The 21848-nt window shown below is 53.5% G+C and overlaps 4 protein-coding genes across 4 annotated transcripts; 2 read left to right on the top strand and 2 right to left on the bottom strand.

Annotated features, from left to right (window-relative positions):
- Positions 1–83: 83 nt before the first annotated feature.
- On the top strand, positions 84–7560 carry COCSUDRAFT_16964 (hypothetical protein; the record flags this gene model as incomplete). The annotated part of the gene is made up of 17 exons (XM_005646436.1): positions 84–208; positions 296–507; positions 602–678; positions 778–973; positions 1094–1284; positions 2123–2394; positions 2660–2816; positions 3102–3258; positions 3748–4007; positions 4279–4431; positions 4655–4810; positions 4988–5131; positions 5500–5601; positions 5863–6021; positions 6271–6434; positions 6759–7030; positions 7292–7560. The coding sequence occupies 17 exons, from the start codon at positions 84–86 to the stop codon at positions 7558–7560; spliced, it is 3066 nt and encodes a 1021-aa protein (XP_005646493.1).
- COCSUDRAFT_66754 (hypothetical protein) lies at positions 7531–12204 on the bottom strand. Its single transcript, XM_005646435.1, has 12 exons — positions 12154–12204; positions 11920–12001; positions 11689–11805; positions 11518–11580; positions 11270–11356; positions 11117–11169; positions 10777–10936; positions 10485–10588; positions 10258–10367; positions 9989–10115; positions 9564–9714; positions 7531–8750 (listed from the first exon to the last, which is right to left on the bottom strand). The coding sequence occupies exons 2-12, from the start codon at positions 11998–12000 to the stop codon at positions 7929–7931; spliced, it is 1875 nt and encodes a 624-aa protein (XP_005646492.1). The 5' UTR covers position 12001; positions 12154–12204; the 3' UTR covers positions 7531–7928.
- A 463-nt stretch (positions 12205–12667) lies between these two features.
- COCSUDRAFT_29889 (SecY protein) lies at positions 12668–16284 on the bottom strand. Its single transcript, XM_005646434.1, has 10 exons — positions 16157–16284; positions 15790–15996; positions 15363–15482; positions 15100–15226; positions 14686–14901; positions 14458–14556; positions 14133–14330; positions 13669–13893; positions 13326–13461; positions 12668–13153 (listed from the first exon to the last, which is right to left on the bottom strand). Exons 1-10 carry the CDS (start codon positions 16162–16164, stop codon positions 13071–13073), a joined length of 1419 nt encoding a protein of 472 aa, XP_005646491.1. The 5' UTR covers positions 16165–16284; the 3' UTR covers positions 12668–13070.
- Positions 16285–16999: 715 nt separating this feature from the next.
- COCSUDRAFT_42961 (hypothetical protein) lies at positions 17000–20738 on the top strand (the record flags this gene model as incomplete). The annotated part of the gene is made up of 10 exons (XM_005646433.1): positions 17000–17166; positions 17356–17968; positions 18197–18352; positions 18613–18741; positions 18948–19094; positions 19346–19525; positions 19824–19937; positions 20061–20128; positions 20302–20408; positions 20521–20738. 10 exons carry the CDS (start codon positions 17000–17002, stop codon positions 20736–20738), a joined length of 1899 nt encoding a protein of 632 aa, XP_005646490.1.
- Between the last annotated feature and the right edge of the window lie 1110 nt (positions 20739–21848).

Here is a 21848-nt window from a genome sequence, read left to right as displayed (position 1 = left end):
AGTCTCAATCTTTAAGAGGGAAGAAGAGTGTTACATATGCAACCTCGAATAGCATAGGAATGAAAAGATCTACCAATTGTAGGATGCAAGCAGTTTCAGCTCCCCTCGAGACAAGTGCTGGGGAGGGGCAGCTTGCATCAAACCTTGTGCAAGCCATCCTGTTCGACATGGATGGTGTCTTGTGCAACAGCGAAGAGATGACGCAAAGGTAGACTCAGAGGCTGACTTTGACGTTTTGCGATGCTCTATTGTTTGCTTTGTGCTGTTTCCTGAAGCCTCCTGTGACTCTGGTCAGGGTGGGTGCCGAGACTCTATTGAAGGTGTACGGAGTGACGGTCGACCCAGATGAGTTTCGAGCCTTTGCTGGCATGGGAGAGGCATATTTCTTGAGCGGTGTGGCTGGCAAGTATGGGATCCAGATTGATGACATAGACAAGCTCAAAGAGGTGTTCTATGGTATCTACCTTGAAAAGGCTGCTGATCCTACAGAAGACATCGGCCTTCCTGGTGAGGCAGAATCCTGGTGCATGCCAAAAATACGTACATTGAAGTCATGCATGCCCGTGATGCATGCCCATTCAATATGCCACTGACACTGCAGGTGCCATTGAGCTGGTGAAGGCTTGCCGTGAAGCTGGCCTCAAGGTGGCAGTTGCCTCCAGTGCTGACCGTGTCAAGGTGAGGCCTGATCTCTCTATGGTCAGTACTGTGGTAGCGATCTCATGTGCTAGTGCCATGCAGCAATTCCAGCAGAACTGATGGGGGAGTGCCGCGCAGGTGGATGCAAATCTGAAGCTGGTCGGCTTTGACGCTGAGGCAGACTTTGATGCAATCGTGTCGGCAGATCTGTTTGAGCGGCTGAAACCGGCTCCTGACATCTTCCTGGCAGCTGCCAGGGAAGTTGGAGTGGAGCCCAGCGCTTGTATTGTTGTGGAGGATGCTGCTGCTGGGGTGCAGGCAGCACGAGCTGCAGGTGAGGGAATGTCACTTTGAGTTGATCAGTTCCTCTGTGTTCAGCCTGTGCCATCATATGGTCAACTCCTGTTCAGCTTCTCAGCTGCATGTTGAGATGTCCTTTGCTTGGTCTTCGCAGGCATGCGGGTGGTGGGAGTGACGACGACTCTCTCAAAGCAAGACATGCTGGCCCAGAGACCGGACGAAGTGAGGCCTACAATTGCAGAAATCAGTGTGGATCTTCTGCAAGGCCTGCACTGGGCAGCTCGAGATGAATCAGCAGCTGAAGAAAGAGCAAACAGCGGCAAAGAGGCTGGCCCTTCGGATAATGTGAGGACTTGAACGTGCCAGAGCCAGTGAACTTCTATGTAGCCATGTGAACTTTGACACCAGATGTGCCTCAATGACAATTTAGAATTGTACTTTTTGTAAGTGTGGTTGACTGTTGGAAGCGATCTGGATTGGAGAATGGCAAGCCTCGAAGGACATGTAACGCTCTTAAATAACCCCAAGGAGGTCAATGTGCTGATGATCGTAAGAGTCACAGGCATGCACGTAGCCTGTGCTGCTATGGCCGGATCTATGAAATGCATCATAGGTCTATGAGATGTGGAACTTGCGGGGTGACGTGTCTGTTATGCAGGGACTGCCAGGACCTTTGGACGCTATAATTGCTTTGCCCGGTGGCTACTCCACCACAAGGAGAGATGCGTTGAAGGTGGTGGCACTAGGAGGAGGCCTGGGGTCCCTTTATGTTCTCCTGACGCGCACAAAGGTAAGCCTCATGCCCCAGGCCAAAGCAGTGCATGTTGAACTTCAGGAACACCATGAAATTGTCTTGCCACGAGGTGGCGTGTGATCTTGACTGTGCTTTGCCTAGAGGGATGTGCGCGTTAGGAGATTCCTCAAGCGGTATCATGTTGCCACCATCATCCAGCTGGGCATTGTGGCTTATGTCGCCTCTGCATTCCAGTACTGGCGCAAGGTCTGTCCTGCAGAATATAAATCTCCATCGTAAAGAAACACCCTCCGTAAAACGGCATTTTCACGCCAAGATGAGCCATGTCTTGTTCTTTGTTCTTCGTGAACAAAGCAGATCTAGGTACAGATCGTTGCTGGTATCAAATCCCATGCATGAATCATATTGTAGATAATGGGATGGCTGAAGGGTGCTACAAATTTTCATGCACAGATTGGAGTGCTAACGTGGTTTGCATCGCCACGCATGCAGGCGATGTCATTTGCGAGTCCAAAGGCGATATTAAACGCGCTGCTGCCAAGGCCGTCCCCGACCACAGGCCTAAGTCAGGAGCGCAGCGAGAGGGCGGCCGCGTTCCGGCGTTTCATCGAGAGCGTGGAGCGCAGGGGCGGCGGCGAGGAAGTCCCAGACTTCCCTGCCGGCGCTCAGTGGTTCAACTCCCCTCCGCTCAAGCTCAGCAGGTGGGTCTGCCATTGATTTGTAAGAAATTGATTAATAAAGGCAGGATTTCAATTGAAAATGAAGTCCTTGAGATGCCTACCCCAGAAAGGAGACATTGCTTTTTCAATGTGGCGAATGAGCATCTCGTTTGCCAGAGCTTGTACTCAAGAGCGATGTGATCCTTTCTGCGGGCACCTGAACACAAGCACCAGTGTGTCCACCACAAGCCATGCCCGAGATGTCGCTCGCAGCAACAATGAAGATTGAAATTCCACCCGGCTGCAGGGAGCTGAAGGGCAAGGTGGTGGTGCTGGACTTCTGGACGTACTGCTGCATCAACTGCATGCACGTGTTGCCGGAGCTGGCCGCCCTGGAGCGCAAGTATGCTGGCCGCCCCGTCGCCGTCGTCGGGGTGCACTCCGCCAAGTTTGACAACGAAAAGGTGTGTGTCTGAACGCGCGCACCGGCTCTGTTACATAGAACTGTCCACAGGAATTGCAATCTGCCGCTCAGTTATTCAGCCTAAGGGAAGGCACCTGCCGCAACAAGAAGCTGTCCCAGGTTGAGCATGCATGACCACATTGCAAGTGTGTAGCGCTGTTCTTTGGAGGGCTGGTTTGGAGGCAAAAGGGAGAAGGTATTGTAACTTTCTGAGCAATGCATGGAACTCTGCTACTGGTTGCATGACTATTTGGCATCAAGCATGACTGACCTTTTCACTGCGCAGGACAACGAGGCCATCAGGAATGCGGTGCTGCGCTATGACATCACTCATCCAGTCATCAACGATGCCAGGATGGTGCTGTGGCGTGACCTGGGCATCGCCTCGTGGCCCACGCTGCTCGTTGTGTCGCCACGCGGCCGCGTCATTGCCACCCTGCCCGGTGGGCTCTCCCTCTACTCCCTGGATGTTTCAATATCCAAATCACAGTCATGCGTTTTTCTTGTGTGTGCACAAGCATTCTAACAGATTAGGGCCGTCCAGCCTGGATGTCACGTGAAGAGCGTTTGCAGCAGGAGATGCTTGCATAGAATTGCAGTCAGGGCATCTTGTGCCACAGCAGCCTATCCTTGCTTAGTTTCCTTCACACATGTGCCTGACTTGCTGAAAAAGGAAGTCGCTGTCACATGCAGAACACAACAGTGTAAGGGTTGTTAGTCTCTGCGTGAAGCACTCAAAAGCCAAGGCAAGAATGGTACTGTGCTTATGTGCTTGCTCACAAGCATCTGATAATCACAGTGCTGTCCAGCCTGCACGCAAGCAAAGAGAGCTTGCAGCCTGAGGGACCAGAGCAGAAGTGAGCAGGCAGGTCCTTGCCTCAATTGCCAACTCAGAGCAAATGGGTTGCTGAGAGCATCAGTCGCCTGTTCAGGCGAGGGCAACCAGCAGAATGTGGACGACATGCTGGCGGCTGCTCTGGAGTACTATGGCGAGCGCGGCATGCTGGACGACACCCCAGTGCCCATGACACTCGAGCGCGAGCGCAGAGGCAGTGCGACCGCCTCAAGTCCGCTGCGCTACCCGGGCAAACTCACTGCCGACCTCGCCGGCGGCCGGCTGTTCATCTCCGACAGCAACAACCACAGGCACGCAGCGCACGCAACAGCCCTTTTGCACTCCACGCCTCACCCGGTCTGCTAAGAGCACAAGAATGCATTCGAGGATTTCAGCTGCTAGTGGATGCGTGAATCGCAGCTTGCTGCCGATACACCTGCGTTTTGTGTTCCATGTTTGTTGAGGGATCTGCCCGACAGGCTGAAATTTAAACTCCGAGCTGCAAGCTGGATCATCTCTTAAAGCTTTCAGACGCACAAAAGTTGCTTTGCTGCAGAATCTGGCATCTCTTGGGGGGTTCACGGCTCAAAAATTGCCCTGCTGCAGGATCGTGGTGTGCGACCTGGAGGGCCGTTTCCTGGACCAGATTGGCGGAAACGGGCCGGCCCTGCGCGACGGCGCATACCAGGCGGCCGCCCTCTACCGGCCGCAGGGCCTCGCTTACAGCGCGCGGCGTGACTGCCTCTACGTGGCCGACACCGAAAACAACGCCCTGCGAGAGGTACATCTGCCCTCGATTCCCTTTCTCTTCGCCGCTTGTACCTCTGTGCTACTGCTTGGTGAAGCGGGACATCAAACTAGTGATAGTCCCCAATATAGTAATTAATTTGGTGGTGGTGTCCTTAGTAATCTCTTACAAGGTGGACACCTGCTTGTTGCGTTAAGGAGTCAGAGGGGGCTGCTCTGCTTGCAGGAGAGTGATCGTATCATGACGCTGCTTTCAGGTCAATCTGAAGACGAGAACTTTGAGGACGCTGGCAGGGGACGGCGCGAAGGCAGAGCAGGACTATACGGGCGGCCGCTCTGGCAGAGCACAGCGGCTCAACTCCCCATGGGACCTGGCCTTCAATGCGCAGGCAAATCACCAACTTGGAAACCCTGTCTTGCATCCATCAGATTATGTGCACCAGGACTACCTCAAGACCTCTACTCGCTCTTTCTGCTCCTTACCACATGACAGTACTGTGGACTGGGTATCCATGGGCCTGCTATCAGTCCCAGAGCACAACTCTGCGTGCATAATACATTTCCAATTGGACTGAGGAGATTGTGTGCAGGAGGACTCCCTGTACATAGCAATGGCTGGGCAGCACCAGATTTGGCGGCATGACCTGGCGAGCGGCAGCATGGCAGCGTTCAGCGGCGACGGCTACGAGCGAAACGCCAACGGCGCCACCGGGCCGGCCACCTCCTGGGCCCAGGTTCGCAGATTCTGAAAAAGTTGCATCTCGCTCACCCTGCATGCAGAGAGTCCTGCAGAGCCCCAGGACTCTGAATCTGGGGAGGGAAACTCACACCATGCCAGAACTATTAAAAATTAACTTGTACCATAACCTGATTTTGCGCGCAAGGCAGTGTTTTGCCGACCTTGCTGATGAAGCTATTTGGCACGATGAATACTTCCTGACTTTTGCTAAAAGCAGTTGATTTAGAGTCCCCTGAATTTTAGAGCAGCTCTTCACTTTGTCACTGCCGTCTGCCACTGCCGCATGCAAGAAGGCACAAAACGAGCATGAAATGCTGTACAGGTTACAGTCATGCAAAAGCAAGCAGTGTTGTGTGTATACAGCCGTCTGGGCTGAGCCTGTCGGCGGACGGGCGGGAGCTGTGGGTGGCCGACAGCGAGAGCAGCACCGTGCGCAGCATGGACCTCACATCCGGCGGCGGCAAGGTAAACCACTCTGCGCATGCTCAAACGTAGGGACATTTCTCCTTGCAGTTACAAGCCTCCACCCCACATCTCTCTCTACAGATACAAAAAGCAAGCGCCTTCCCCTTCCTTCCATTGGCAGTATACCATCGCTGTGGTCAAGGAGGACATCCATCTTGTGCAGTACATCTCCAGAAGTTTCTAATTGAAAGTGTAATGATGTTCAAGTAGTGTTTAGAAACCCCTGACAGCTCAGATGGTGAGGGGCAGATGGCTGCGCAGGCGCATGTGGGCGGCGATCCGCTGTTTGCGGACAACCTGTTCCGCTTCGGCGACAAGGACGGCTCCGGCACGGGCGCGCTGCTGCAGCACCCGCTGGCCGTGCTGGCACTCTCCAATGGCGATGTCATCGTGGCAGACTCCTACAACCACCGGCTCAAGGTGCCCCTTTGTCTGCGCCGTAGTGTTGCAACCTCAGGACTCAAACCCACATAAGTAGGCCATGAGAGTGATGGTTGTCAAGCTTTATGCTTTGGCAGAGCCATCCTCACCGCTGCCTAAACACACAGAATTGCTGCCATGCACTGGCCAGATCTGGAGGGTGCATAGAATTCAAGTGTTCAGGTTGCATGCACTAAGACTGCAAGCATAAGAATGTCACATTTCAGAAGAGACTTGGTGGTTGCGCAGCTGCTGGACCCAGCGACGGACAGCATCCGCACCGTTGCAGGCAGCGGCGCTGCTGGCCTGACAGATGGCACTGGAGGGAACGCGCGGGTGTCAGAGCCCGGGGGGCTCTGCGCCGGGCCGCGCGGCACGGTGTTCATAGCCGACACAAACAACAGCGCCATCCGGTGCGACCCCATCTTGTTGTGCATGTCTAAAATGAGGGGCGCATGGGCAAGATTGAGACGAAGACAGCAAAAGAACACTCAGTTGGTGTCCCTGCCTGCATCTGCACCTTTGGCTTGATTGTCACACAAAGAGCCTGCATGCGCAGAACGCAGCTTCTGCTTTGCTGAGCAGTGGCTGTCAAATAATCTGACATGCTGCCCGTCAATCAGAGTTCGGATTAGATGGCTCTTGCTTGGGCAGAACCAGCAAATTTTAGGCATACTGCAATGCAGGCTACACTGTGAGCAGGTTGCTGACAGAAGCATCATTTCATCTGGTGACAGGGTGTTTGACCCCAAGACTGGAGCGCTGCGCACTCTGGAGCTGAAGGATGTGCCGCCGCCCACAGTATCACCAGACGCCGCCCCGGCCGACAGCCCGGGCTCTGCTGAGGACCCTGCCATTCCCAAGGGAGCCACCTTGGTGGTTTCAGATGCAGCCATCGCATCAGCCTCTGCCAATCTGCACGTTCGGATCCAGCTTCCCCGGGGCTACCACCTGACAAAGGGAGCCAATAGCAGATTTGAAGCCTCGGCCCTGGGGCCTGGAGCACAAGGTGATACCTCAGTCATAACACTGGGATGGTTTCAGCTCTTGTGCCGAAGTGCATTGATTATTGGACAAGAAATTCGGGAAGACACAATCATTTGAGCATCCGTGAGTGTGCCTTAGAAACCGTGAGCTGCTCTGAAGCAATGGCCATCTGTCATGTTGCTTGGTCAGAACTTTTTTGCTGATAAGTCATTGCCAGCATTGCATTATCATGCAAACATGCTTGTGCGCCGACTCTGAGAAATTGCTTGTCTGTGCACAGGAGTCATTCTCCAGCCGTCCAGTGGCCGACTGACCGAGACTGCAGAGGAGCTGTCAGCAGATGTGCGGGTCAATCTTTCAACTTTAGACAGCGTTTCAGGGATCCTGATATTCTGCAAAGTGTACTTCTGCCAAGATCAGGACGTGTGCCTGTTTGAGGAGATCTACTTTAAGGTGCCAGTGCGAGTACAGGCAGGCACTGGAGGTGGTGAGGTGTGCGTCAGCTATGCATTGTCTCCCAAGGCTCAGACAGTGGACTTCCCAGGCCTGTAGACAGCTTGCATTGGTATTCCAACTTTTAGGGACAGCCGTGAGCACCCTTGACTTTGACACAGCTATTCTGATTAGGCGGCAACCATACAGGCAAACTTAAAAAAGTAAAACTCCCTCGGACAGAGTTCTGCAGAGAGTCTGCAATACACTGTCCCAGCACTCCAGATCTAAATGTATTGATAATTTCATTTCTGGTGGCAGTCACCTGTAACTTTTTTGTTCAGTCTATCCTGTACATTGCAATTTCTAAAGGAGCTCCTGAATCACACTGGAAGACAAGACTGTTCCATTTTCAGCATGCCAAATGTCATTGCCGTTTCATTCCACACTTACTAGTTTACGACCATCAATGATCATTGACCAGGCCACTACTCATCATCCTTGAATCGACTGATCACCCCAGCAAAGCTGATCCGCCGAGCGTTCTGCACCCTGTGGCGCAGCAGATCACGCGTCCTGCGCTCGGCAAATTTCCTCTCCAGATTCCCTGGGTCATCCTGGTACACAAACCAGCTGGGCACCGGCCCATGCATGAACCTGGGCTCAGAAAAGACCACCACTCCTTGGTTGTACAGGCCTGCTGTGTAGGACAGGGAGCTCTGGCTCAGCACAAGCACCTGTGCCTGCGCCATGGCATACCAAGTCTGCAGCACATCTTCATCCAGGTGCAGCACGGCATCAAAGTCATCCACCATCCTGTGGAAATCTGCCTGGTCCCCCTCTGAGTGGACGTGCACATCCATGCTGATCTCATGGACCTTCAACCCCTTCCTGATGGCCGTGAGTATGTCATGGTATGTACCCATGGACATGTACCGGCGACTTTGAGGGTCTACATCCCCTCTGCGGATGTGAACATGAACCTCCACCTTGAAGCCGCCTGTCACCTTGCGCCCGGCTTTCATCAACCGCTTGTTTGCAGCGAATTTGCGCAAAAGCTCTCCCTTGAGCAGGTCATACAGCTGCAGGTTTGCCTCTGTGTACTCGTGGCAGTACACGCGAGTGTCCACCTCCTCATCACTGGGCACCTCGCTGATGAGGATCTCATCGTAGCCCAGGTTGACAAAGGCCTCTATCTGGCGGATCTTCTCCCAGTCTTCCCCAGAACTGTCCATGTGCTCGATCTTCTGCAAGGGGCTGTGGGCATATGTGTAATTGGGGAGCATCTTGCTCATGAGGAGGCAGGACACCTGCCCATGCAGCTGGCCCCCGAACCCATCACTGCGTCCTCCCACTGTCAGGTATGTAGCGCTGCACACATCTAGGATAACTGTCGTGGTAGTCAACAGTAGACACGCCCGCAAACGCAGTAACGTCCACATCGCCCTGCAGATGATGAAAGGTCAAGTGACTCTTTCAAGGAGTCAACGAGCTCTTAAGTCGTGAATAAATCACCATTTAAATTTGCCAGATAATCTTAGTTTTCCATCGTGAATACCTTCGTTCATTACACTGTCCTCATGAAATTTGTTTCCTAGCGTTTTCCGACATCTTGTGATCTAGATGCCGACATCACCCACAATCTCAGAATACTAGCATTGCGACATTGCCGCGTCGTATCTCAGATGTTTTTAAGGGACAAGAGAATGATATTCACTCAGGACAATTTCACAAATTGCCCAGGAATCGGATCGCGCGCTTTACAGCAGTACATGGACCCTTCCACGATGACCCTCAAGGGTATTAAGGTCCAGCTGACCTACCAAAATTCACTCACCAAAACACATGCCCCTATTTGTGCGTAAACCAATACAGCCTCCTTGACAAAATTCCTTTGACTGGTTCTGGTCCAAATGGCCAGCTCCGCCCATCCCCGGGATATCCAGTGCTGCTTTGAACTTCCGCAACTTGAAGCTGCCGGGGCCTGGGACTTCCTTGGAGCACACTGGGTGCAAGTCCCAGCAGGCATGCCGATGCCCGGGCATCAGAGACTTCATCGGGCCAATGAGGATCTCACATGGTGCAGCCAATCAAATGTCCATGTCATCTGCACCAGCCCCGACCTGGCCGCCCATGGCCAGGATGTGCTCTGCGCGCTGCATGCTCGGGTCCTGCGCGCGGCCCTTGCCCTTGGCCGTCAGCTTGCGCTTGCGGCCGGCAGCCGTTGGCTCGGGACTCGCCTCCTTCTGCGCCGCGTACGCATCCTCAAAACCCCTGTCCCCGCAGCCAGCCATTCTGTCATTCAGTCACATTATATCGCTTCCGACCAATTTAGGGCTGATCTAACGCCTCAATTCTCAGTGAACATCACATGCACATGCACCCGTTTGCTATCCACCTGCATCTGACTAGTCCGGTCATATCTTCGTTTTCAAATGCACTAAAAGGCCAGCGGGCATGTGCAAGGGCCCGATGGCACTGTGTTTGGCAAAGCAACCACACAGCCGGGAGGCTCCACAGGGCTGCCGAGGCAGGGCAAGGGGCGCACAGGTGTGAGGCTGATGCCACAGCCTTGGCGCGCACGCCAGCTGCCCAGTCCAGAGAGAACGGCGCCACAGGCCCTGCGTCGCCAAACTGCGCGCCAGCAGCGTCCGCCTCCACCTCCAGCCACTCCACTGCAAGAACCACTCACACAAGGCTTGTTATCAATGTCCATGGCACCTTCAAGTGCGGCTACAGGGTCCTCAGTTTTCTGCCAGAGTTTGCAGTTCCAGGATGACAAAGAGATGGGCACAATGGGCAGCAGTCCAAGCTCACCTTTCCTGTTGCTGTCCTCCTTTGACAGGCCAAGCGCATGTGTCAGCGAGTCAGCCTGTCCCTTCGCCTCGGGCGCTGCCGCTTCCGCAGGGATGGACACTGCCAGACTCCTGCCATCCACAAATCTCGACTTGAAGCCCATAGAAATTGACATGAAAAGCTCCTGGAGCGCCCAAGTAGGAACCAGCATATTTCAAGCAAATTCAAGGAAAAGGTAAGGAATGCACCTGTCTGGCCTGGCCTCACTAGGGGGCTGGTCCTCCCACAGCGGCTGCAGCAGGAATGGGTTCGTGTCTGCGCCCAGCACAGGCGCACCCACTTTCTCTGCAGCCTGCACGTGTGCCACACATTCTTGAGCAAAGTTCTCGCAGGCACACATCCTCCATTGTTGCAAACAGGGCAACTCAGCAGCAGTACCCTCACGGGACAGGGGTATGTGGCAAACGTGATTTTTCGATGCGGAAAGCAGCATGTGTCCAGCGGCAAGGAGGGTCATGTCAATTTGCAGGTGCGGCTCACCGCAGAGGGCTCAGCTGCGGCATTGGCGGCCTCCAGCGCCGTCTGGCGCTGGTGCAGCTTGACAAGGGCGGTCTCCGCCTTGCGCTTGGCGGCGTCGGCGGCCGCGCGCTGCTTCCGAGCGTCCTTCTCATGCGCTGCGTACGCGGGCGTCGCCACATACCTGATCGCATGAACGCCAGTAATCACACAAATATGCATGTTGAAAGCATTCCCTGATTGTGTCAGGGTACATGACTGTGATGACATACGATGCTGCGAAGAATGGGGTCTGAACTTGATGACATTGACGAATGATTGATCGCATGCTGGAGTTTGGGCCAAGATTGGGTGGGAATCGCACGTGTGCTTGTCTGGGAAGGCTGGCAGATATTCAGGGACGTGCATTGGCGGCTCCTGCAGCAGGTACAAAAGAACACTTGATCCTGAGGCACTTTTGACAGGCGTGAAAAGATGTGAAACCAAGTTTGGTGCCACAGGGGCCGGTCTGTTGTACCTCCTTCCGGTCAGCAAAGGTGGGGAGAGTCACAGGTCGCTTGCTGACTGGGTACTTTGCCACAGGGCATGCAAAGGGGACCTCCTCCTGCAGAGTGGAAAAGGGAAAGTCATACGCAGCATAAGGATGATCCCACTTTGCATGCTGTACCAAGCAAAATGGAGACAGTTATCCAAGGCGAGCAGCTGCAGGTGGAGATCGTAGAGCTGCAGGAAAAGGGTAGCAAATGCATGGTGTCAAGCGGGCACCTCAGCATTAGCATATTGGATGAGGTCCTCCATTCGCACTCCCATGTCTTCAAAGGCCAGCAGCTGCACACATTAGGGACAGACACTGGTATCATTGATGTGGCAATGCAGAAGTGAGCAGTCTTGTCAATGAACCAGAGCAATCACTGATGCAGAGATCTACAAGCTCACCACATCGCTGAGGTTTGTGGATGTCCGGCAAGCCAGCTCAGCATAGGAATGTGATGCAGTGCCCAGCTCTGCCACAAACCGCATCAGCAGGTCTGCCAGTGACTCATGAGCACTGGCCTGCAAGCACAGAGATGAGCTTTGCATTGCTTTATACATGCCCACATGCTGCCAGGCATACTCTGAAGACTTGCAGAGACGAGGGTGGAATGGCACTGGACAGGTCTTGCACACCTGCAGGCGCTCAAAGCCTGCCCCTTGGGCCATCTGGGCCACGATCACCCGTGCAATTGCTCGAGAATACTCTTGAGCCATCCTGTGACAAAACAATCACTCGCTCTGTCATACGTCCCCTTTTTTCTCCAAGGCAACAAATCTCAAGCACAGCATGTGAATGCAAGTATCTCCCAGCAGGTTTGATGGAGGAAAACATGCAACATTCTGTGTGAGGTGCACTGGGTGATCTACCTGCATCCCTCAGATGTGCTCCACTGTGGCGGTGTACTGCCACTGATGGTACATGGCCCTCAACCAGAGCAGGACACACACGACAAGGAGAATCAATGCAAGCGTGTTACCAAACTTATTCATATTTCAAGGGAAGCCTACTCGAGCCAGCTTCTTTTCTGATGAACCCAGAGCAGATATGGTGAGCCTGATATCAAATCGATATCCGGCTGTTTGATTCCAAAAGAGTAATTACTTGCGGAGTGTGAATGCACGCCTGCCGTTGTGGACACTCGTCTTCGAGTAGAGCAAGAAAGCCACGTGACCGTCTTGTAGTACATGGTGTTGCTGCTGGCACCAGCTCCAGCAGTTATGGTACGGGAGAGTTATCCGATGGATGGATATATCTTAACAGAACGAGGCATCTCAATTATACAAAGAGGAAGCCGAATCTCAGATTCTACAGGTGGGTCCGGCATCGCCATGGCCATGCAATGCTGAAACGCAAACGGTTCATTCCAGTAGCTGCTCCAGTGATATGCTTATGCATCATATTACAAAACTAATCCAGAATTGTATTTCCCACTCTCACTTAAGAACGCCACGCACACACTCATGAAACATCACTCCCTATCCTCTGCCCATGCTGCGACCCATGTAAGAGCAGGTGACAGCCATTTGCTCAAGTATTCCTGCAAAGCTGCCCTAAGACCCTAGCCTCCCTCAAGTTGAGGCCCTGCACCAACGGCGATACAACAGCAACCCACAAGAGGCCGAGTGCTAGTAACAAGTCAAGTTTTGTCAGATCTGTACAGCTGGAGCACACCAGACCTGACACCGATGACACACTGCACCCCTCCTGTAATCAAGCCAGTTTTTCGCAGACAGTCGGCAGTTCCTGAGCAGGAACCAGGTCATACAGTGAAGGCCTGATGCACTCAAAAGAGGTTCTGACCCTGCGCCTTCTCCTTCTCGTACGCCTCGAAGTACTGATATATGATCGTGACAGCCAAGAGGATCCCTGCACGGCAGATTAACAGTAAGGCACAATCCATGGAGGCCCAGGTGCTGCTTTGAAGATGCAAGAATGTACGAAACAGGCCTTGCCAAGCGCCTCAAGACTGGTCATGGACAAACATCTTGTTTATCCTCGGAAATCAGGAAAACACCGTCAGCAGCAACAGTTGGCTCACCTGTCCCTGATCCAATGGCCCCCATGAAATCGGCCACAATGGTCAGCGCGCCTATACACATGCCTCCAAAGGCGGCGGCGGTGGGGATGTACCGGTTCAGCTCCTTCTTCAACGACTGCACAGTGTCACGGTGCCCCTGTGCACCCCAAAATTACACGGTAAACAACCTAGCCAAAACAGGGCAAAAATCATGCACTCTTGTACCAGCTGCAGGAGGAGGCAAGAGAGGGAAACACAAGTAAATCAATCACAGTGCGCTCCTCCACTGGCAGGCATCTACTGGGCAATGCAAAAAGCAACGCAGCCACAGTGCAACTAGGGCACAATTTTAAGGCAAGCTGACCTGGAGGAACATCTGCTGCTCGCGCAGCTGCTTGGCGACGTCGTTGGCGGAGGAGCCAGAGACCTCGATCCAGGTCTTGGAGAAGAGCGCGCAGGCGCCCAGCATGAAGGCTACGTAGACAAGCGCGTGCAGCGGGTTGGCCGCCACCTGCGCCAGGCTGTGGGGCGCGCTGATGTAGTACACCAGCCCGCCCACCGGGTGCATCTGCCCCGACATGTCCACCTCCTGTGTCATGAGAGCCCACACCCACTTCTGTCAGGACACCTCCCCACATCCGTAATATCGGACTAACAATATTCTGAAATACAGGAATTGACCATGATCAGATTCAGACCTTCAGTAATAATTCGCCTTTTTGGCTGACTAGACTAAAAGATCCAGTGAATAATAAGTGAGCACAGGGCAGCACCTGTCCATAGGCAGAAACAAATAATGTAAAGGATGCAGGTGGGAGTAATGGTCACCTGCCACTTGCCCAGCAACTGCACGAGAATATTCCCGCCATAACGCTTGTAGAGGAGCTGGGAGATGAAGTAGAGGTTGGACACAAGTGCGCTCTGCAGAATGATGGGCATGTTGGAGGTGTAGAACAGCTTGATGGGGTAGTTCTGCTGCGCGCCGCGCCTCTGCTTCGACCGCACCGGGAGGTCCACGCGGAAGCCCTGCAGCCCCAATCAATAAACATCTTCCAAAGTCACATGGAAAACAGGACTGTCACAGCTACATGCCGGCTCAGCGCTTTGGAAGGAGGGAATCAGCAGAGCATGCATGCAGCGCAGGGGGGGCTACCTGGAAGTAGATGACGACCATGAAGATGGCGATGGTAGACATCAGCTGCATGACGTTGGGCAGGCTGCTGCGGTAGAAGGCCTCTTTCAGGGCGCGGACCTGCGCACAACAGCTAGAAAAGCTCACTCTCTGCTTGTGTGGACTTTGGTAGCCCATCTTAAGGTTCAATACCCGCATGTTTTTTCGAACGTCAGGAGCTTCACATCTGACAGAAAGTAGGGAGCCCACCTTGTCCCCACGGGTGAGCAGTAGGTGGAAGCAGGCAATCATGGCGCCTTCAAATTCGACGCCGCGGGGGCCGGCGACGGTGTAGGGCGAGAAGGCCTTCCAGATGATGCTCTCGCAGATGTTGGTGGCGATGAAGAGGGAGATCCCCGAGCCCAGGCCATAGCCGTGCTGCAGCATTTCGTCCAGGCAGATGACGATGATGCCGGCAAAGAACAGCTGCAAGCCACGAATGCTTATCAACGATTGGGACAGTGCATGCCTCGCAAGTCCGTTGTGTAGCAGCATGAGGTGCAGATATCCAGGAAGGCCTGGAGGCAATCCGGCAGAGTCGCAGCAGGTTGGGTGGACATATTGCTGTGCTACATGTGAGGGTAGCAAGCCAGGGGATAGTGGGATTTGAAAGGATGGCGGTACCTGGGTGATGATCAGGATAGCATTGCCGGCGCCGAGCTCACGGACGTCTCCATACATGCCAGACACCACGTAGGCCACAGCCTCACCGATGGTTATAAGGACACCCAGCAGCTTCTGCGCTCCATTTCTGTACAGACAGCCCATTCGAACGTCAATGCTCTGTGTCTGTTTGCTTAGCAGCTGCTATCACCCATGCAGGGCATCAACAAGCAGAAACCATTCATATACACAGTTGCACAGGCGTGGATCTTGGAATGACTCACAGCAGTTCCCGATCCGCCTTCACACTGTTGTCCACATCTATGAGTTTGGAGCCTGCTAGGAGCTGCATCACCAGTCCTGACGTGACAATTGGACTGATACCCAGCTCCATGCATGTACCCCTGCATGCGTATACCCACCAGTTCAGGTTCTGCATGGCCAAACTGGACGTCAGGGCCCTGAGTTTGTCTTTGATTGTCTTAATTCCTTCTGTCTCAAATAGTAATCAGGGTACATGAAACCCAAACCAAACAATTTGTCGCATTAATCAGGTACGGTGGTGACATTTATGAATTTGCCAAGCAATTCGCTTGCTCAAGACCTTTAAATATAATCAACTCACCAGCCACCATCATGGCGATTCTAGAAGCTACAGGACGACAACCAACCAAACAGCACAAGAGGACAACAATTGCAACCTGTCCATACCTGTTTGACGCCATGATGACGCGGGCCCAGTAGAAAGGGTCTGACCCAGAGTTGGTTTTGATCCCATAAAGGGGCAGCTGAGAGCACACCAAAAACACGAACAGGGCCACCGCCGTGTACGCTGCCTTCTCGCGAAAAGAAACTCTCCTCTCAGGCAATTCAATATCCGGCAGCACGGTGAGGAAGGGTCGAACAAGCTCCAGAGGCCTGTGCCACCATCACCAAATCAATCAACTGGACATCAGTGCTGCTGTATCAGGGCTGCACGGGGAAATACCACATATCCAAAAATACAAAGCAATGGTGCACCATATTGCCAAGGGATACTACCCAGTGAAACAACCAGGTGCGTGCCAGCTGTGCGCACCTGACCATCCTGCCTCGTTGCCGCCCAACGCAGTCTCAGTCGGCCAGTCAAATCCACCTTCCAATGCCGATGCTCTTATTCTAGGATACGGCACTGTGTATCTGGTCCCTCACGAGGCGGCGTCTTGCTCACCTCCAGCAAATTTGTACCCAGGGCGTCTTGATTCTTCTTCTGCAGCAGCTGGCTCGGCAGGCTCTCTTCACCAGGAACGCCGTTTGACTGCTGCTTCGATCACTCAAAACTTGCAAAGTCCGATAGTGCGTCACGAACGCCGAAACGGGAAGCATAATGACACACGTGCAACCGCTCGTCAGCCGTTGGATCCTGGACTGCTATCGGTAAGGCGCTGCGCTCCCGTGTTGGTACCTTTTGGGCGTGGACGAGCCCGTGCCCCGCGCAACAGGTTTCACTCTCGTGGTTAACTTCCCAAGGCATGTCTCCACCCTCTTGAGGGCTATTGCACGCGCTCAGATGTTGGGACCCCAGCCGTCCGTCGAACGTAGATTACCGACACGTGGATGTGTCAAAGTCACCATCTGTGTTTTGTGCGAAAGAGGTCTCACAGTGTATATGCTAGAGAAACTCGCGCATAAACAGCAGAGACATGCAGCGACATGTTCAGTTGAAAATGTTGAGCTGACGCGAGTGGGTCTGCTAGGTTACCAGCCCGTTGCAGTTCAAGCACAGCCTGTCCTGGTGTGTTGGAGGCTTCTGGAGGCCCACAACTGCTTGCACGTTTGCTTTGTTCTGATCTTTGGCAATATCAGCTGACTTTGATTCTGTGTGTAAAGGGGCCCATACACAGGGCACAGCCAAGTCCTGCCAACAGGACAACATGAACACATGCCAGCACTCAAGTTCAGCTCGTTGGTGCAGGCTCGAATGAACGTCATGCAGGAGATCAACATCCTGAAACTGCACGCTGCATTCCCCAAGCTGGATGTGGACACTGTCAATGATGTGCTCAAGGAGTGTGGGGGCGACACCGCTCTCGCTCAGGCGCACATCCAGTCCGTGTTTGGATGCTCAGGCTCTGGTGCACTTGTGACTCCTGTTCAGAGTCCCCCAAGAGAATGTGGCACTCCTTGGAGCCCTGTGCCTGGGCAGAGGCTGGTGAACAATGCAATTGACGCAAGAGTTGGGTTTGCAACACTGGACAGTGCCTTGAATACAGCGGATTGCACTCGTGTGAATGGCAGTTTTTCAAAGACCTCTTCCAGCCAAGTGGCGCAGTGTTCGCCCACACGGTTGCCCACTAGGATAGTCACACCTGATCAGAAGTTCAAGCGGTCACCCACCAAACCTCCGACACCAACCAGCGCCAGCCTGACGCCCTCAATCCTGCAGACCCTCATGCCGCCTGCACCCACTCAGCCAGCAGCGCCCCTGCCCACCCCCAAGCGTGCACTCAGGAAGCCCCTGCCGCAGCCGCTGCCCCTTGATCCAGACGAGCCAGAGCCCCAGATGGCCGCCCCAGCAAAGAAACCGGCAGCTCTGCCGCTGCACTTGCAGCACCTGCTGAGCCCTCCGCCCCCCACAGCCACCCGTACCCCACCGCCCACCAAGTTTGAGCCCGGTGGGTGGGAGGAGACAGGGGCGCAGGAGACCCTGAAGCATGGGCCTCAGCCAATCCAGCAGGACTTGTCCGCTGGCCCAAGTGCAGCGCCCAGTGGCGGCGCGTCCGATGAGGAGTCCAAGCTGGAGTTTCTGCAGGGCATGTTTGCTGGCATGGACGCTGCTCTGGTGGCTGACGTGCTCCAGGGCGTCGATGACAACGCCGAGGCAGCCATTGAGAAGCTGATGGCTCTCCAGGTGGGCAGCTTGCCTTGTTTCTGAATCTGTCCAGAAGGAGTGTTGCTGATGCAGTCAATGGCTTATGACAGAACTGTAATGTTGTGGAGACGGGCAGTAAACTCTGCTTTGCGTTTCCTTTGAGCTTTGTGTTGTTTCTCCCTGAACTCTGCCCGGGAATTCATGTATAGCATAATATCTGAATGGTTTCTGGTATTTTTTGCCCCACTTTAATGTGCTATTATGCAGGACGTTGTGGACCACACAAAGACGCTGGACAGCTCAAGTGGATCAGACGATGGCAGCATCTCGCAGTCACAGCTGGCAACGAAGCTGGACAGCGCCTCGGCCAATGGTGGCGAGCCCTGGGATGTGTCAGGAGTGCCGGTCGACTACTCCTTCAAGGTATGTCTCCAACTCAAAAAATATGAACCCCAGAGGATGTGAGTTGGCTGAGAAGGGCAGGATTCATCTTTGAATTCAGAACACTGAGAAGGGCAGGATTCACTTTTGAATTCAAAACGCTGGGGAGGGCAGATTTCATCTTTGAATTCAAAATACTGAGAAGGGCAGGGTTGTGTTTTGAAATATAAAACACTGAGAAGGGCAGGTTTGTTTTTCAATTCAAAAAAGAGCTGGGTCTTGAGCACCATGTGGGGATGCAGGACCTGTCTGATGAGCAGAAGGTGGCGCTGATTCGGCGCGAGCTACCGGGGTGCAGCCCAGAGGAGGCCATGAATGCGTTGGAGGTCTGCACCGGTGACGTGGACGCTGCAATCGCCGTCATGTCTCAGGTGCCGTTCAACCTCTTCCCCTTTGTGTGCGCTGCTCTATGCTGCAACATTGCTGGCCCTGATAGTTGTCAGAGCTGGTAGTGAGAAAGGCATTGGTAACGGAATGTATCGCACCTGCTCAGCAGCGAAAGAGGCATTTCTTGCAAAATTTGAGGGCCATTTGCAACACAGGGTCTCTGACAATGTCATGTTGCGTTGGTGCTCAGGCATATGACAGGAAGAAGCCTGGCACACCCCACTCTGGCGCATCTGCCGATGTGCTGGTTCTGAAGGAGCTGTACCCCGAAGTGGACGACTCCACTCTGAACAACGTCTACAACGCTGCTGGCCAGAACGTTGATGTCACCAAAAAGGTACGCCGCCGCACTCTCATGCTGACCATGCATCCTTTCACAGCAGCATGCTATGGGCAGCACTCTAACACGTTAATGCCGCCCTACTTTCTTTCACATGCCGCCCACAGCTAGGGCCTCATGCCATGTTTTCTTAGGTGGTGCAGGTCCAACTTCAGTAAGTGCTGTCATGCCTTCTGCCTTCGACAATGTCTTGCCACATTCAGGGCCAATTTAAGTTCTCCTGAGGTGTGTGCGTGTCATTGCCGCAGATGCTGCAAGAGAGCGGCCTGGTGCCCTTTGAGGCACCCAAGAAGCCCACGTCAGTGCTGTTCAGCCAGCCGACTGCAGCAGAGGTGAGCGCCCCGACACAGCAGCCCATGCTGCGTGCCAACGACCGCCCCCACGCCATGGTGCGCCGCTCCGACGCGCAGAACCAGCGCATCTACGAGGTGACTACCCTTCTCCTGATTCCACACATCGCAGACTTCATGCTGCCAGGCACCCCTGCCATGATTTGAGAGCTGGAATTGCCTCCTGCTGCTGCTGCTGCTTTCGGTCATTGACAAGCCCAATGCCATCTTCGGCGAATGCTTAAGTGGGAATTCAAAATAGAGCGCTCTGATCCCTGGAGAGCAGGCGCCCAAGTGCAAGCAGGGGGCCACTATTGTTGAGGCATGGCGTCAGTCTGCTGCAGGGCAACTTGAATGCTTAATGGGGGTGAGAATTGGGTTTCTTTGTGTGCTGCAGGAGCACCGCGCCCACGCGGACGCTCTGAGGGAGGAGATGCGCTTCAAGTATGCAGAGGCCCAGAGGGCAAACGACCGTGGGGACCACAGGCTGGCCACAGAGCTCAGGGAGAGGGTGAGTGGGGGGTGTCTGTTGATCTTTCTGACATGTTCTCAGGGCTGCTCGCATGTAGCTGGCATTCACAGCTCCTGGCACAAAAGGTCCGCTAGCAAGCAGTTGGTTTGTGTTGGGTTGCAGGCTCACCAGGCGCGCATGAGGTACCTCCAGGCCGACAAAGTGGCTTCGAAAAAGATCTTGAAGGAAACGTGCGTCTCACTCGCGGATGCGTTCTTCTTTGCTGTGCTTCAGGACTGTTGCCCTTTCCCTGTGCCTGTGCCCTCATCTCCCTTCCCTGTGACCAGCTCGGCCTCAGTATTGGGGCAAGCATGCTGTCAGCAAAACTATCTGATGATGTTGAGAGGTGTATATGTCCATGCAGGAACAAGCGCATTAAGAACCTACACACTGTGGATCTGCATGGCCAGCATGTTGACCAGGCCATCAGGACAGTGGACGTATACCTGCGAGCACTCCAGGGCCTCCCAAGTGCGTCACCTTCCCTTACAGTCCTCATTTGTCCCTTTCATCCTCTTTTCTTACTGCTCCAAAGTTGGTCAGGAGCTGTGTACTGAGATCGCCTGTGCTGACTGGGGTGCAGCTGCGAGCAAGCTGGAATTGATAACAGGCAGGGGGTTGCACAGCCAGAACAACATTGCGCGGCTGCTGCCAGCCGTTGAAGATTACCTGAAGCGAAAGAACATGTATTACTGTGTCCACGAGGGTGGCGGCAGCATTCTTGTTGACATTTTACCAAGGGATGATGAACCTCCTGGTGAGGACACATATGACAGAGACAATGTCTACGAGCACGGCTAATGGCCACGCTCTCAAGTGGACAAAGTCCAAATGAAGATTTTATGATTGGGGTTCATGCAATCACTGATGGGATCTTGGCAATACCAACCGCTGTATGGATGTGAGCTTTCTGTGTGCACATATGCTCTGTTCAAGGGTTTTGATGATATTATCTGGATTATTGGCCTGTTCTTCTGTTTCTCCAAATGCTGTTCGCCATCAATGTTGTATCAGAAGCCATTTTTGCCGGGTATGTTAATGCTAAGCTTGGTCTGCGGTTCTCTGTGCTCATATGTGTTGATGGGATCAGAATTTGAGTGAATGGTTACTCCTGCGCTGACTACTTGTGTGCAATTGCCTTTACTGGGTGTGCGCATGGTATCTATGAACTCTCCTCAAGAGTGTCACTGTATATTGGGGAGTTATGAGAATTATGCATATGCATGGTACTGAAGTTTGTACGTCACACCAAGCTTCACCCTTTTCATGCGCAGTGCACCTGCCAATCTTCTCTGAGTATCATATTTCGGTCTAGCAATTAATAATTTGCACAAATATGTACTATTTGTTTATTGTGTTTGTCTTGGTAACATGACCACAGCTTTCAATGCATTGAATATCTTAGAGACCTGACGCTTCATGCATGAACTCAATCGAGTCTCTCCAGGAGAAGCCATCTCGAGCTTGACACAATCCATGACATAATCATCCCCTGACTTTACTGCTAAACAACATTAAGCTTAACAGATCCACCTGATACACCATCCTTTACCTAATGCCTACCTATGAATGTCCTTAGCTTGATGGCGCCAAGACCTAGAGTTACGGCATCAGAGCCAGATTCAGAGCACTGCAGTATTAAAGATACCTAAAAGGGCAGATACCTCAATGCTACCAACATGAGACATTCATGGCACAGCCGGGCAGAGAGGGCCCGGCAACCGGATACACAGCCAAAAACCTTGCCAAAATTGTGTGCCGCAGGGGTATAAGTGCTCCTGGAACATAGTACTTGCGACACATGCCCGAAAGCACAAGTGCAGTCATTCTGACAGCGACCGCATTTTTCAAAACTGCAGGACTGCCAGCCAAGCCTGCTGCATATCCAGTGTCCCTGATTCACCTCAGGAG

This window comes from Coccomyxa subellipsoidea, assembly GCF_000258705.1.
Source record: "Coccomyxa subellipsoidea C-169, whole genome shotgun sequence".
NCBI lineage: Eukaryota > Viridiplantae > Chlorophyta > Trebouxiophyceae > Coccomyxaceae > Coccomyxa > Coccomyxa subellipsoidea.
Note: the sequence above shows the minus strand (reverse complement) of the source record. Positions and strands in the feature narration are given on the sequence as shown.